Below are 14,795 nucleotides of genomic sequence, written 5' to 3' on the forward strand. Positions count from 1 at the left end.
GCGATGGGGCAGGGGGTGCGTCATCTCTTCGTTCTTCCCGGTAGTACGAGAGAATATCACGGAAGGAGAGCAGGCGCTCCTCGGCCCTTAGAAGGGGCTCGACTCCCGCCCTGAATGTGAGACCTCGGGCTAAGGAATAAGCCTCCTCGTTGCCAGGGAGGCTGGCATGTGCTGGCGTCCAGATGAGGGCTATAGGGGCTGCCAGAAGCGTAGTAAATGAGCAGCAGCACGGGATATGTAGCCATTGGCATAGATGAGAATGGAAGATTTAGAGTCAGAGGTAATTTTTGTGGCAGATGTAGAAATGAAAGCAAGCGCGATGGCTGCCTCTTCTGCCTCTGTGGTAGAATTGGTGATGGCTGAGCTGGAGTTCAGAAGCTTTACTTGATTGTCAGCTACCGCCAGGGCCATACGGGAGCCTGACGTGTACTCCGCTGCGTCCACGCAGACCACCTCATGGTCATCGCCATAGTGTTTGTGGAGGGCCCGAGCCCTTGCTACTCTGCGGTCCCTGTCCCGTTCAGGGTGCAGTTCTTGGGGACGGGAGGTACGTTGAGGTTAGAGCGGAGGATGGGAGAAAGACGGACCCCCTCGGTAGGGTGTGTAGTTGGGGTAAGGTTTAATTGGGACAATAAAGCGCGGCCAGCCTCTGAGTTGGATAGGCGGGATATTTATGCGTAAAGGGGTAGCTTCTGCGAGTTCCTCAAAGGTGTTGTGGACACCGAGTTAAAAGAGTCGGTCGTTTGATGTGCTGGGGGAAGACGTAGAGAGGTTTTCGTGAAACTTCGCAGCAGCGCATTTACCCGGTCTCTCTTCTTCTGTTTGAGGGGTAGGTATGGAAGGGCATATGTGGTGTGGCTTATGACGTAAGGCTGGGTGAGGCGAGTCGTGTGTCACTCGCGGAGGCCAGCCCAGCGGTTCGCTATGCAGCGAATCAGTCGGTTGGTCTGTTGACCGTGTGTTTGGAGTGTCTTTATGACCTGTCCGTGCGTGCCATGGGAGTAAAAAACGAGCCCAAGCACGCGGATTTTGTCTACTAGTGGGATAGGGTCGGTACCTAGGGTGAAGGATATAGGTGTATTGACTGAATCGTGTTGTTTGGGCCGGTAGAGAAAGAGCTCGGATTTTGAAGACGAGCAGGTCAGGCCACGCTCCCGTACATATGTGTCGATGGCGGTTAGGGCCAATTGTAGGTATTCTTCTATTTCGGCTTCACTGCCGCGGTTTGCCCAGAGAGTGATGTCGCCGGTATAGAGGCTACAACGGATGTTAGGGATTTGAGCTAGCTGTCGAGGTAGGTGAAGGAGTGCTGTGTTGAAGAGAATAGGGGAGAGGATGGCTCCCTGGGGCGTACCTCGTGCTCCCAGCGTGACACCTGGGGGGCGGTGGTCGCCGAAAGTAAGCGTGGCTGTGCGGTGACTGAGGAAGTCTCGGATGTAGTTCCCCCTGCTGCCGACTCCCAGGGTCGTAAAGTTTTGGAGGATAGCTGAGTGTGCAATGTTATCCAAGGCCTTAGTGAGATCCAACCCTAGAATAGCTTTGGTGTCGGAGGTTTGCGAGTCGAGAATGTGATGTTTTAGCTGTAGGAAAACGTCCTGTGTAGAAAGCCCAGGACGATATCCAAACATGCTAGTGGGCATGAGGTTGTTGCCTTCTAGGTATTGGCAAAGCTTTGTCTGCAGTACATGCTCCATGAGTTTGCCAACAGAAGATGTGAGGGAGATGGGTCTGAGGTAGGTTAGAGGTGAGCAGAGGTTTGCCCGCTTTGGGTATGAAGACGACTTTGGCCTCTTTCCGTTGCGGTGGGAGGGTACCCATTTTCCAGCAATCATTAAAGTATTCGGTAAGTGCGACAATGGATTGTGCGTCGAGATTCCCGAGTGCCTTGTAATGTGCCCCGTCTGGGCCCGGGACTGAGGACGTGTTCAGTCTCTGGAGTTCAGCCTGGACCTCTGCTTCTGTAATGGATTGGTCAAGGTGGTCGTTAGGGAGGCCTGTATAGTCGGGTGTATTACAGGGGGGTATGTGGGGAAGTATTGATTGCGAAGTTCTTGGAGGAGCTCCAGTGGAGGTGTATCGGAAGTATGTATGAGTTTGGTGAGGTTGTGTCTTTGGGTAGCCTTAGAGTGAGCGGAGTCTATTAAGTGCCTAAAGAGGTTCCAGGTCTGAGGTATACTCTTATTACCATCTAGCTTGTTGCATGGCGATTCCCAGTTTTGGCATGAGAAAATTGCTGCGTGCGTCTCTATCTCTTTGTTAAGACGGGCGGGGCGGCGCTTAAGTGTCCGGTTCCAACGCTGCCTTTGCCAGCGTCGCTCTAGGCCTGCTTTAGCTTCCCATAAATGTAGGAGGCGGGAGTCAGTTGTGTCGCTTGGGCAGTCCTCTGGTAGGGGGCGAGTTACGGATCGGACATCGCTTTGTAGTTGCTGGGACCATTCGGTGATGTCCGTGATGGAGGCGAAGGTGCGGGCTCGAACCCGAGAGCTCTGGATCAGTAGCCGAGCGCCCTAATCACTGAGCCACCGCGACGGGTTTATTCACATATCCTAAAAGCCCTTTTCAGGCAATATATAGGGGGTGTACAGTTACAAATAAACAATATTTTATACATAGTTCTACAAGCAACACAAATCCAAAACAACAACCAAAATCGAAAAAAAGTATAGAAAATTCGAGGTTGAGCATATGCACGAATAAAGCCTTCCTAATCAGAATTGATTTGTAAAAGAAACTTTAGTTTTTGCACAAAGGCGTCATGATTTAAGGTGAAGACAGTATAACCTGGTAACTTGTTCCAATGATGAACGGCAAGAAACAATGGTGAATGACTAAAGAGGTGGGTACGTGCAAACATGGGTTCGATTTTGAGAGCATGATCTAAGCGCGGAAAGATACGGTGGGCGGGTCTAATATAGTATGAAGCGAATGAAGAGTGACTATGATACAATCTGTGAAAGTGTGATAATAGTGCTAGTATTCTTCTCTTTTCGAGTGATGGTAGCTTTAGCGACACTTTGATTGCCTTTATGCTGGAATGACGTGAATAGTTCTTAGTTATAAGTCTCGTTGCTTTATTTTGTATTGACTCCAGTTTGTGAATTAAGTACAATTGATTCGGGTTCCAAATTAAGGATGCGTATTCTATTTTTGAGTGGGCGAGGGTAGTGTAAGCTAAAGGTTTGGTGGCAGGATCCGCTTGGTGCAAGTGACGTCTGATGAAACCAAGGGCTTTAGATGATTTACTGACAATTGCATCAATATGGTTATTCCAAGTTAGATCAGAAGAAAAATGAACACCTAGGTATTTGACTGTGGAGGCATTCTCAATGGGAATACTATTCACGGAATAACAGTGATTTTGAAGCTGATTATTGATGGTGAATGTTATAGTCCTTGTTTTAGAGACGTTAATCTGCATTTGCCACTGTTCACACCAAGTGGTGATTCTGTCCAGGTCTGTCTGCAAAGAATTACTGTCGTCAGGGTTGGTAATCTGTCTATATATAACACAGTCATCAGCAAATAATCTAGTAGTAGAGGTAATAAATTCCATTATATCATTAATGTAGATCAGTAACAAAATTGGTCCAAGCACCGCGCCTTGCGGCACGCCAGATTTTACCACGGTTGGGGAAGAACAACACCCATTTACAGACATATTGGTAATGATTGGTAAGAAAGTTAGTAATCCGGGTAATAATGCTTGTTAATGTTGAGAGAATTGAGCTTCAGTAATAAACGCTAATGGGGTACCTTACCAAATGCTTTCGCGAAATCAATAAATATAGAGTCAATCCTTAATTTAGCGTGCACGGCATGACGAAGGTCGGTTATTAATTCAAACAACTGCGTCTCACACGAATGACCATGTAGGAAACCATGCTGATTAGGGAAAAAGAATGGCTTCAGGAAGTGAAACCCCAAATGCTATAACTTCCAGAAGAAAAAAAAACAACTATAAATAGCACCGCAGCATAGTTCGAGCACGCTCTATCGGACACCAGCAAACATTTCAAACAATTCGCATCTTATGCGTACACCCCTTTTAAAGGGACACTGAGGAGAAATTGAAGTTGGCTTGTATCGATAGAATACCAGCTCCTGATCACAAAAACGCCGCTCTTACTGAAAACAAAGCTCTTGTAAGGTAGAAAACAGCAAGAACCAAAATACAGGTATCGCCACCACAGGCCAATCTCGCAAGTACAAGCGTGGTGACGCCATAGGACAAGAGACGCCACCTTGGAGGAAATTTCCATCCTACTTGGTGTCGCGAATCTCTGAGGCTGACAAAGGTAGGTTGGGCAGATCAATATTGAAGTAAGCTTTGTTTTAAAACCAATCGTGCACTTTTTTCACACAAGGAAGGCAGGCAAAAGACAACCTGAATGTTGGAAGCAAAGAAAACGGATGCTTGGCGGCGCCACAGGCGGCCAGGAGAGTTTCGATTTGTTATGGCGCTTCGCGTGTATGACCTTTGCGTGACCCGTGGTTTTGTTTTTGACGCGCTTCGATTTACAAGCGCCGAACAGCAGAGGAACTCCAAGTGCCGCTTCAAGTGCTAGTTAACCTTTGAAGGAGCTTGTTAAGGCTTGTCAGATGATCGCCATGGTCGATGAAAAGCTATGATGGCACGATGGTCGGTGATCGTACAAAGCAGCACTTGTGTATTTGCACGCTTGCCCGGCAAAACATTCCCGGCTGTGCCATTCAACTTCAAAGTACTTGACGGAAATCGTTTATTAGGGTTGGGAGACAATGTAAAAGGCAGTTCAGGAAAATTGCTGATGGCCTAGCTCTGTTAGGCCAGTATATACCTAGCGAAAGCGCGGAGATTTCTGCATCAGAAGAGTGCATTCACTAGACGCGCCTTTATTGACAGCTGTATCTTGAGCCGTCGTGGTGGAGTGGTAGCGTCTCCGCCTCAAACGCCGAAGGCCCTGGTTCGATTCCGAACCTCGGCACAGGACTTCTTTCCTTTTATTCATTGAGTGGGCGGGGGGTTTCAGTGGCTCCCATGGATGCCGCCGCCGAATACGTCGGTTAGCGGCTAAGCGCAGGCTCTTAAAGGCGCGTGTATGCTGCGGCGAGGCGCGCGCGCGCGCGCTGCACGGCGAAGTCACGTCGGTCAAAGCGAAGACCCTCTATACTCCACTCCAACTGCGCTTGACCGCCGACGCGCTCGGCGGCTTCGGCGACTCTAACCGCACTGGCGGGGAGGTGCGACAGCTGCGGCAGTTGGGCGGAGCTGTTCTTTTCGAGCTCGGATAATTTAATCCATTCACAGTACATATCTGAAGGTACATGCAAGTGGGCGAGGGAGCCCGATCCAGTGGACCCGTTGGATCTAGCGGAAGCCGTTGAAGCGTCGTGCGCCGGCTTTAGTTTCAAGCCCCCGACTTTAAACGCGACCGCCCTTGAGCGCCCATTTGTTTTTTGTGGCAAAAAATAAATAACTTGGCCCTTGCAACCGTGGGAGACCTCGACGCCGCCTGCTGCGCCGTGCAACCGCGCCGTTCAAGGAACCACAATCCGTTGCCCCCAAAGCCCCGGCCAGGCTCCGATTGGTGCAAGCGCCGACCTTGTCCTGGCCCCTTGCGACTCCCCGCACTGGGGTTATGATATTTAGTTTGCAACGGCTGCTCTCTGAGGAAGGGGGAAACCACCCGCCGGCGCCTAACCTAACCGTGCTCCCTCAAAATCATCGCACGCTCTGTGGGGCTGAGGTCGCTGAAATGCAGGCCGGAGTTTTTGCGAGAACTACGTCGTCGGGTTCGGGAACGGGATCCATCGTAACGCTGGCAAGACGCCGGAGCAAACGTAAACGAAGCGACGGTAGCGACCCCCCGATAGATGTCTTCAACGTGCGGCGGCGGTAGCTTTCATTTCGGCAGGTGCTAGACCGCACCGCTAGCCGCCAGAAATCACGGAGTCTCCGTTTACATCACGTTTCACGTCACTCCGTTCTGTGTCGTCATAAGAGTTCTCCGTGTCGTCATAAGAGTTCTCGAGTTTGAATCGGAGCGGCGGGAAAAAATTTTTCAACTTCGAATCCAAATTTCTTTGAAATAAATGCATCTTTCGCTCCCGGACAAGCGGCAACAAAGCCATGAAATGCCTAACTATCAGAAATTGCTAACAAAAAAAAATTGATAGGCTTCTCCTCAGTGTCCCTTTAAATGTTACAGAGCCGAGCACCTGAGCCAGTCTGCGTCTGCGGCCTGTGGGTTTTGTTCTCTGTTTCAAAAATCAGGAGCAGCGTTGTTAAAGCTAGAACTCTAGTTTGCGCTGCCTGCATCCGCGACCAAAAAGTAGTGCGTTTCTTGTGGTGAGCAAAACATAGTAAATGCTTTGCCAACAGGCTTCCTACATGGCATTTGTCATGAGCTTGATTAAATGCACTGTTATTGCTGACGACACGCTTTTGCTTTCTCAAGCCTCAGACCACTCAGCCACAAAACAAGCACTGAATAACACACCTCCCTTCATTTTTCCGTGCTGACTACTTCCGTACCTTTCACTGTGCTGTACCTTATGTATGAAATGAAGTATAGCTATCACCGATTTTGCCAGCAGCATAACCGAGGGGAAGCCATGACCAGAGGTTGCCAAATTACATACCACAAAACTCCTGGATTCTGCACAGCGCTTTTTGGCTTTTGCGAGCACCTGAATCCATGTACCGTATTACACGATTTTAAGTCAACTCCCCCAAATCGCATGTCCGAAAAAAAAGTTCACGCGAATGTAAATTGACCCCACAAATTGCATGTCTGAAAAAAAAAAACACCAGTGGACGCGCTCAAAAACGAAAATTTATTGCACAGATGGGATATTCATCCTCACTAGAGCCATCTTGATTTATAATCAGACTAGGGTAATTTTTGCAAGTTCAGACCAGAAGGAACGCGAAATACTGGAAGCATTCCTCATTCACTTGGAACGACAGTCGTGCGTAAGCAACCCAACGTTATCTTTGTCATCCAAAGAATTACATTTCCTGAACGAGAAGGTGCCGTTGCACATGCACTTTAGGGTGTGATCCGTTGTACTTGGTTGCCTGTATATTGAATGTGTCTCTCTGGAATAAAGCCAGTTGATGTCTAGCGTTCGTAATGTCCGTCTTTCTTTCTTCTGTCCTTGTCTTTAGCGCTTTGTTACCATGTGCATTGAATTCTGCAAAAGGACTTTCTTTTTTCTCAGTGGATAAATATGATTCTTGACATCATACTTGGGCCCAGTTTTCTTAACCTTTCCATTTAAATGCATTGCTAAGGCACCTTCAACCCTGCCATAAAATTTTTCAATTTATTTTTTTAGCTGTGCCATCAACTTTTGGCCTTGTTAATTGTTGCCTGACACATGTCTTCTTAATTTTAACCTGTTTTCAGTGCTTCATAAATTTTGCTTTCAACATTGTTATTGTCATAGCTGTGTTAGGTGTTGGCATTCGTTGTCTTGGCTTTGGCCATATTTTCTCATGCTCTCTTCCTAAATTTTTTTTTGTTGTTGGGAATTTCGCCTTCCAGGCTAGTAATTTCACGAGTTGCTGTTATGATTTTCCTCCCGATATCCTTGGCCACAAAAGTGCGTCATTGCCTCCCTGCCAAACTGAAATATGCAGAACAATTTCTTCAAAACTAAAGCTGATACTTCAGCATGTGCGTCGTTCTGAACTTTTTTACTTAATCTGCAAGTGCCGTGGATTCCAAGTTGTATGCAGTGGTGGGAATTGCCAAGAGAATTTTGAAGCAGGCTCTGTAGCAGGTAAAAATTCGATTTGGAGCAGCTTCATAGTGTTTTGTAGCAGGAGCCAGACAATGAGAAATAAGGCAGAAATGCATTACATAGGATGTTTTACCTAAACAGATCCAAATGCAAGAGCATGCAAATATCCCGAAAGCATTCCAACTTTAACTATTCATACTCGTTAAACTCCACTGCCATTTCACGTGTTGAATCATACCGATACTTAGGTGTTGTTATAACCGACAAACTCAACTGGTCTGAACACATCACGAAATTAGTGGCAGAGACATCCAAAACACTTGGTTTCATTAAGCGTTCCCTCTTTTTATCCTCCAGTTCCATTAGAAAACTTGCCTACGAGGGGTACGTTAGACCGAAACTTGAATATGCCAGCGCAACATGGAGCCCTCACCAGCAATATCTAATTGAATCACTTGAAAGCATCCAGAACCGGGCGGCTCGCTTCATCTATTCCCAATATGATAGACGGGTTAGCGTTAGTGCCATTAAATCATCCATTAACCTTGAATCATTAGCGCATCGAAGGAAGATTTCACGGCTGTGCCTATTCCAAAATCTATATTTTAATCGCCCTGACCTCAGAACATTCCTTTTAGTGCCACCTGTACGAACATCACGTCATCTTTTCGATTCTATGAGCGTGCAACGCATAACTGGTTCGACGAACGCATTTAATAAGTCTTTCTTACCCTTGGCCATTGAAGAATGGAACTCAATTCCTGAACCTATAGTCTATGAACGTGACACCTCTAAATTCAAGCAGCTAATATCAGCTCACTTTGCCAAATAATCTTTTTATCAGCAAACATTTCCAGGTTTACTCAGATACCAAACGTGAATTTTGCTTTGTAGCTGTCCCCTACGCCCATGTATAGGTCATATTTTCTGCTTTGTCTTGTATCTTTTCCTTCTCTTTTCTGTTCTTGTAATAATGGTGCCTGTAAACCTTTGAATTGATTTGTAAAGATATGCGAAAATCAATCGCATGGGTGTTCTTTTTATCTTTTTTTTCATTTTTCTTTTTCAATAACCATGGTTTCATAAGAATGTGTAACGTTCCTTGTCTCTCTGGTTTTTATTTCACTTTTATATAACCACCTGATTATTGTACTTGTTACCCCCCCTTATGTAATGCCCAACACAGGGCCCTTAAGGGATAATAAATGATGACAAATGATGATGGTGCCAATGTTTAAAAATGACGCGCGCTGCCTGCAGATCTAAATCAGTAGCGGAGGGTTGCAGGCAGTCGCCTTGACCATGTCAGGATATTTTTCAATGCACTTAACTAGCCAATTGTTCAACAAAGATAAATTAGCTAACCTTTGTATCGTTGACGCTGATGTAAACCTTTTTGGGAAGCTGGAGTTAAAGTTGAGAAATACCCATTTCTCCAGTTTAAATTTAGCGCTTTATTTATTTAAGCTCAAAATGCCTGCAAGATTTGAACAGTATCGCGTGACTGTTGATTCCCATGTCATAATTTAGCTGGCGCCCTCAAACCTGCTCCGATTGAAGGAGATCAGTTACGGAAAGCCACAATTAATAAAGAGGCCAAGTCACAGCATGGGTCCTAGTGATTGTTCCGGGATGAGCACGAGCACTTTGCTTTGGCAGCATCGCGATGCTGCCGAGAGTGCTCACGCTATAGTAGCCACCAAAGCCATCCTAACCACGCCTTATAGAACAGATAATTTCCTGCATTCCAATATGGCCGTGCCTCTCGCGACGAAGCATCTTGTTGCACATGCATAGTCTTTGACTCAAAGAACAGCGCCATATACTTCCGCTCATAGTCTCTGACTCGCCACGCGTTTATCACGTGCTTCTCTGCTTCCCAAAATATTTAATTAAAGGGACAATAAGGACTGAGAATTTGGGTTGTACCGATAGATAACCTTGTTCTAACGACAAAGGCTTTCACTGAAAATGGAGCTCTTAGAAGCTAGAAAAGGCAAAAAAAAAAACTGAAAAACTGGTGTAGCCACCACCAGATGATTTCAAAACTAAGCATTGCATCGCCATTTTTTGGGGGCGCAGGTACCAGAGCATAGGCTACAACACCATGCGTTTCAAAACAGTGACAACAGAGTTATTTCGGAGTATACGGGATGAGTTTGAATGGAGGGGCGGAAAAACATTTAAATGCAATTTCCCTATCAATATAAAGACAAGTTCTGCTGATGGACGAACATCAAGACACCCTAAAAGAGATTTGGGCTTTACTGAGAACAAAAAAATATCGTGTTTCTGATGAAGAGACTTGGTTTGGATGATTTTCTTGCAGTGAGACTATAATTCAAGTGGTCAATTGCTGGGTTTAACATCTCAAAGATACATAGGTCATGAAGAACGCTGCAGTGCAGAGTTCCCGAATAATTTAGACCTGGTGTTCTTTAACATGCACTGACATTGCACAACATACGGGCACCTTTGCGTTTCGCATCCACTGAAATGTGGTGGCCGCGGCCAAGATTGCACCCGGGTACCCCAGCTCAATAGCCAAGTATGCTAACCACTGAGCTCCCGTGGTGGGTTTATAATTCACAAGCTCACATGGCAGAGGACATCCGGTTAAGAACACAAGCTCGAAATCATGAGTGTACAATGTGGTCACGGTATGCCAGCCCCATCAGTGTAAATGCTGCAATATGAACTATTTATATGAACCGACTCTCTACCCGAAACATTGAATTATGTGGGTCTACTGTACAAACAGACTGAAGTAATTATTCATTAGCATCCACTCAAGCACAGCCATACAGCTACAAATGAAAGCCAAACAGATTTCACAGAAAAATTGCAGTGGAAAAAAGATTCGTACCGGTACGAGGTTACCTGTGCCACCTCGGATTCGCCGCAGTTATTGGTTGCTGAAATGGCATTTTGGCACAGCATTGGTGCAATTTCATCAAAAATCATGGATCTGCATCAGCATGTAGCAGGTTTAATGAAATGGCACTGGTTGGCGCAGCATTTCCACCACTGTGAGCTGCATATGCCAGCTGTCATGCGGTGTGACAGCTGTCACATTTTTGTTAAATGGTATCAAACAATGCCAACAAAACAATGCACGTCTAGCACTTCAGTCATTAAATGCAATGATTCAAAGCACAAAAACATTCAACGTAAAACTCAAACTGACTTGCAACATGTCCATTCTGACAATCAAAAGGAGTAGGTAAACATATAAACCTGACTGCATTCGAAAAGCTGCCAACCGTAGTTTTCAGAAAAAGGGCAAAGAAAGGATGCGCACAAAATAATCTAACATTTTATGAGGACTGTAAGAACAGGAGCAACTTACAATGCACCTCCTGATTTTATATGGTGGTGACAAAACCCATGCTCTTGCTTCTAAGTGAAGGCTGACGTATCACCTGCAAACATTCATTTACCACAACCATTACGAATATGGCAATAAACAGCAGGAAAATTGAGAAACGCGGTGCAACACAGGTTTTGGCATGTAAGAAATATTGCAAATGAAGTTGTTTAAAACGCATCTGCTCCTGTAAAAACGGTTGGATACGTGGTGCAACCATTTCAATATGACAATAAATCTGCCAGAAATTGTTCAAAGGCATAGTAACAAAAATAGCAAAAGCAGCATGATAAAAATGCAGCACTGCGGGTAACCGGACACAAGAGTCACATCATAAAAAATAAAAACATGCTCACATGAACTAAACATAGTCGAGAAACGTGACGCAGGGAAATGTACTGTCATGCACAATATGAGCTGCAACGCAGAGCATTTTGTACGACTTCAACTCCCGAAACTGCGCGAGCAAAGCGGTGCTCGAAAGTTGTGCACTTAGCGGCAGATAAAAAGAACACAGTGCACTGAACATTTGGGCTCATTTTGCGGTCTGTAAAGCGGCTTTTTGATGGACTATACAGCGGCACCTTCAGTCGACTCACCCCGGGTGCATTCCAGCTCGCACCAATTTGACTAAAGTGCACGCGCCATAGGCGACGCGTAGAGGTTTGAATCCCCGAGGACACAAACTGCAAGCGCTATCTCGAACATCAACGATACATTTTACTCACAACCAAAATGCACGTGCTCTAAACATGCAAGATAATAAGAACTAGCACGAGAGGAAAATGCACAGAACGAGACAGGGCATACAAATTAGCACTTAACAGAAACTGTTTGATAAAAGAGCCACGAAGCTCCTGCACACGTTAAAGTAACAAAAAGCGTAGCACACACAAGTACTTTCTGGCATTTCTTTACTCAAAAAGGTGAGCAGCTGCAAGTCCTATGCTCTTGCTCCAGCCTGTGCGCGTTCGCACAGACCAAATCGTAGCAGAAATTTGCCTTCACTCCTTTTTAGAGCTCTAATCGCACACTGCATTATGATAGATCCCCGTTCCCGTAAGAGATGCTTTGGAATATGCACAACTGGTATAAATTCAGAGTATTGCTTACCTTCAGAGATAACTGCGTAGCCGTGCAAACCGCTCTTCGCCTTCGCATCACCGGCACCGCAGCAAGAAGTCCGACCAGCAAGTAATGCTGCATCATGGGGACATCTACCGCATGGTCACGCACAATAAAATCATCCAGGATTTCAACCCTTCCACAGGTGACAGAGAGCGACGAAGACAACAGTGCCTCCTCTATGCTTCCGAAATACAGGAGGTGCTGGCCAGAGCGCACAAGGGAAAGGGGGACAAAGCAGACGTAAGTAACTATCGTCCCATAACAGTGACATCTATGGTTTACAGGGTGGTGATGCAGATTATAAAAGATAGACTGCAGGGTTGGGTGGAGAACGAGGGGGTGTTAGGGGAACTACAGAATGGGTTCCGGAAACAAAGGAGGTTGGAGGACAATCTATTTTCATTGACACAGTGTATAGAAATTGCGGAAAAGAACATAGGCCCTTATGGCTAGCATTTCTGGATATTAGGGGAGCCTATGACAACGTTACTCAGGAGCATTTGTGGGACATACTGGGCACATTGGATGTGGAAAATGGAGTAATTAATCTTTTAAAAGATATATATAGAGGTAACAGAGTGCTCATAAAATGGGAAAAAAGTGTGTCAGGGCCTGTAGAGATACAGCGGGGGCTTAGGCAAGGATGTCCTCTGTCCCCTTTGTTGTTCATGTTGTACCTGCAAGTGTTGGATACCAAGCTAGAGGGGAGCGGACTAGGCTTCAACCTATCTTTTCTCAAGCAAGGGGAATGGATTAAACAGACATTACCGGGACTAATATACGCGGACGATATAGTGATAATGGCTGACAACAAGGAAGACCTGCAGAGGTTGTTAGACATATGCAGTACAGAGGGAGATAGATTAGGCTTCAAGTATAGTAAGGAAAAATCTGCAGTCATGATATTTAATGAAGAGGACGGCGAGCATAGAATACAGGAGTTCGTGCTAAAAGTAGTGAATGAGTACAAGTATCTTAGGGTGTGGATAAATAACAGTGCTGAGTATCTGACAGAACATGAAAAATATGTAATGAATAAAGCTAGTAGGAATGCAGCGGTCATGAAAAAATAGGGCACTGTGGAATTACAATAGGTATGAGGTGGTAAGAGGGATCTGGAATGGGGTGATGGTCCCTAGCCTGACCTTCGGTAATGCGGTCCTGTGTATGAGGCCAGATGTTCAAGCAAGGCTAGAAATTAAACACCGGGGAGTAGGGAGGTTAGCTTTGGGAGCACATGGCAATAAACCAAATCAGGGGGTACAGGGTGATATGGGATGGGCGTCTTTCGAGAGCAGAGAGGCTAGCAGTAAGATAGCATTTGAGGAACGATTGAGAATGATGGAGGAAAAGCAGTGGGCTAGGAAAGTTTTCAGATACCTGTATATAAAAAATGTTGACACGAAATGGAGAAAGCGAACTAGAAAATTGAGAAGCAAATATCTGAACAGCAGTAAGGGAGCAAATCAGCAATTATCGGTTAAGAAAAAGGTTAAAGAAACAGAGAGAGCTCTGTTGAAAACAGGGTTGCTGACGAAATCGGCACTGGGAACATACCGGACCTTTAAACAGGAAATTGTCAAAGAAAATATCTATGATAATTGTAGGGGAAGCTCTTTGTTGTTTGAGGCCAGGACTAGAGTTTTGCGGACTAAGACGTATAGAGTCAGGTACCATGAGATAGACACTTTGTGCATTGCGTGCGGAGAGGAGGAGGAAACGGCTGAACACTTGATACTTTTCTGAAAAGGGCTTCACCCGACAGTGGAAAGCAGCGGGGCTGACTTACCCAAGGCATTGAGGTTTAGGGATAGTGAAGGGAGAGTGGATTTTAAGAGGTTAGAAATAACCAAGCGAAGGTTATCTGATTGGTGGCTAAATGCAAGACAGGAGTAAAAGTTCACAAGACATGGCTAGGTGGATTGAGCCACCGCCTGATTTAAAGGGTTCAGCCGTATCCATCCATCCATCCATCCAAAAAACGCACAGCGGGAATGGTCCTCTGCGTCAGATGCGACCTGCTGAGAACAGCACGCCAGCGTACTCACTTCTACAATTACATACGCACACAGAACACTGCATGTTTCATGAAGGTACTTCACGAAACATAACCGACACAATCGCACAATCTGTGAAGCTCATTGCAAGAACCGTTATCGCACTTCAAACAGACCTAAAAAGGCGGAATCGGGAAATGAAAAACCAATACGGGTGGCCGCCTGGCGTCAGAAATGAGTTTTTGTTTCAGTTTCTCCAGGGGGGGAAAAAGAAACGTAGATTTTCATTTTACTACTTGTATTCGGCCCCATCGGTGCCCACAGAAGTCCAAGCGATCGCCAGCACTTGTCTCTCGTGGACAACGTGCGTTGATTGACGATCTGTTGTTTGAGTTCCGGTTCAAAATGCATAAGTTCTGAGGTCACAGTCTCAATACTGTGGTACACATTCGCTTGAATATTGGTTGATTTTCGTTTGTATAAGTCCTCATGCATGTTTTTATTTTCAGCTACTACAAGATCAAGAAGATTAACGACGTTCACGGCATAATAGCCATAGTGCGTAGGTTACTGCG

General features: G+C 45.7%; 1 protein-coding gene across 1 annotated transcript; it reads right to left on the reverse strand.

Annotated features, from left to right (window-relative positions):
* Positions 1-2,704: 2,704 nt before the first annotated feature.
* LOC144123080 (uncharacterized) lies at positions 2,705-3,418 on the reverse strand. The gene has a single exon (XM_077655986.1). The coding sequence runs from the start codon at positions 3,416-3,418 to the stop codon at positions 2,705-2,707; it is 714 nt and encodes a 237-aa protein (XP_077512112.1).
* Between the last annotated feature and the right edge of the window lie 11,377 nt (positions 3,419-14,795).

Source organism: Amblyomma americanum, chromosome 1 (assembly GCF_052857255.1).
Source record: "Amblyomma americanum isolate KBUSLIRL-KWMA chromosome 1, ASM5285725v1, whole genome shotgun sequence".
NCBI classification, from domain to species: Eukaryota; Metazoa; Arthropoda; class Arachnida; order Ixodida; family Ixodidae; genus Amblyomma; species Amblyomma americanum.

Excerpts from the sequence above, each read along its gene's own strand:
- LOC144123080 (XM_077655986.1), bottom strand. The coding sequence starts at position 3,418 with ATGCAGATTAACGTCTCTAAAACAAGGACTATAACATTCACCATCAAT.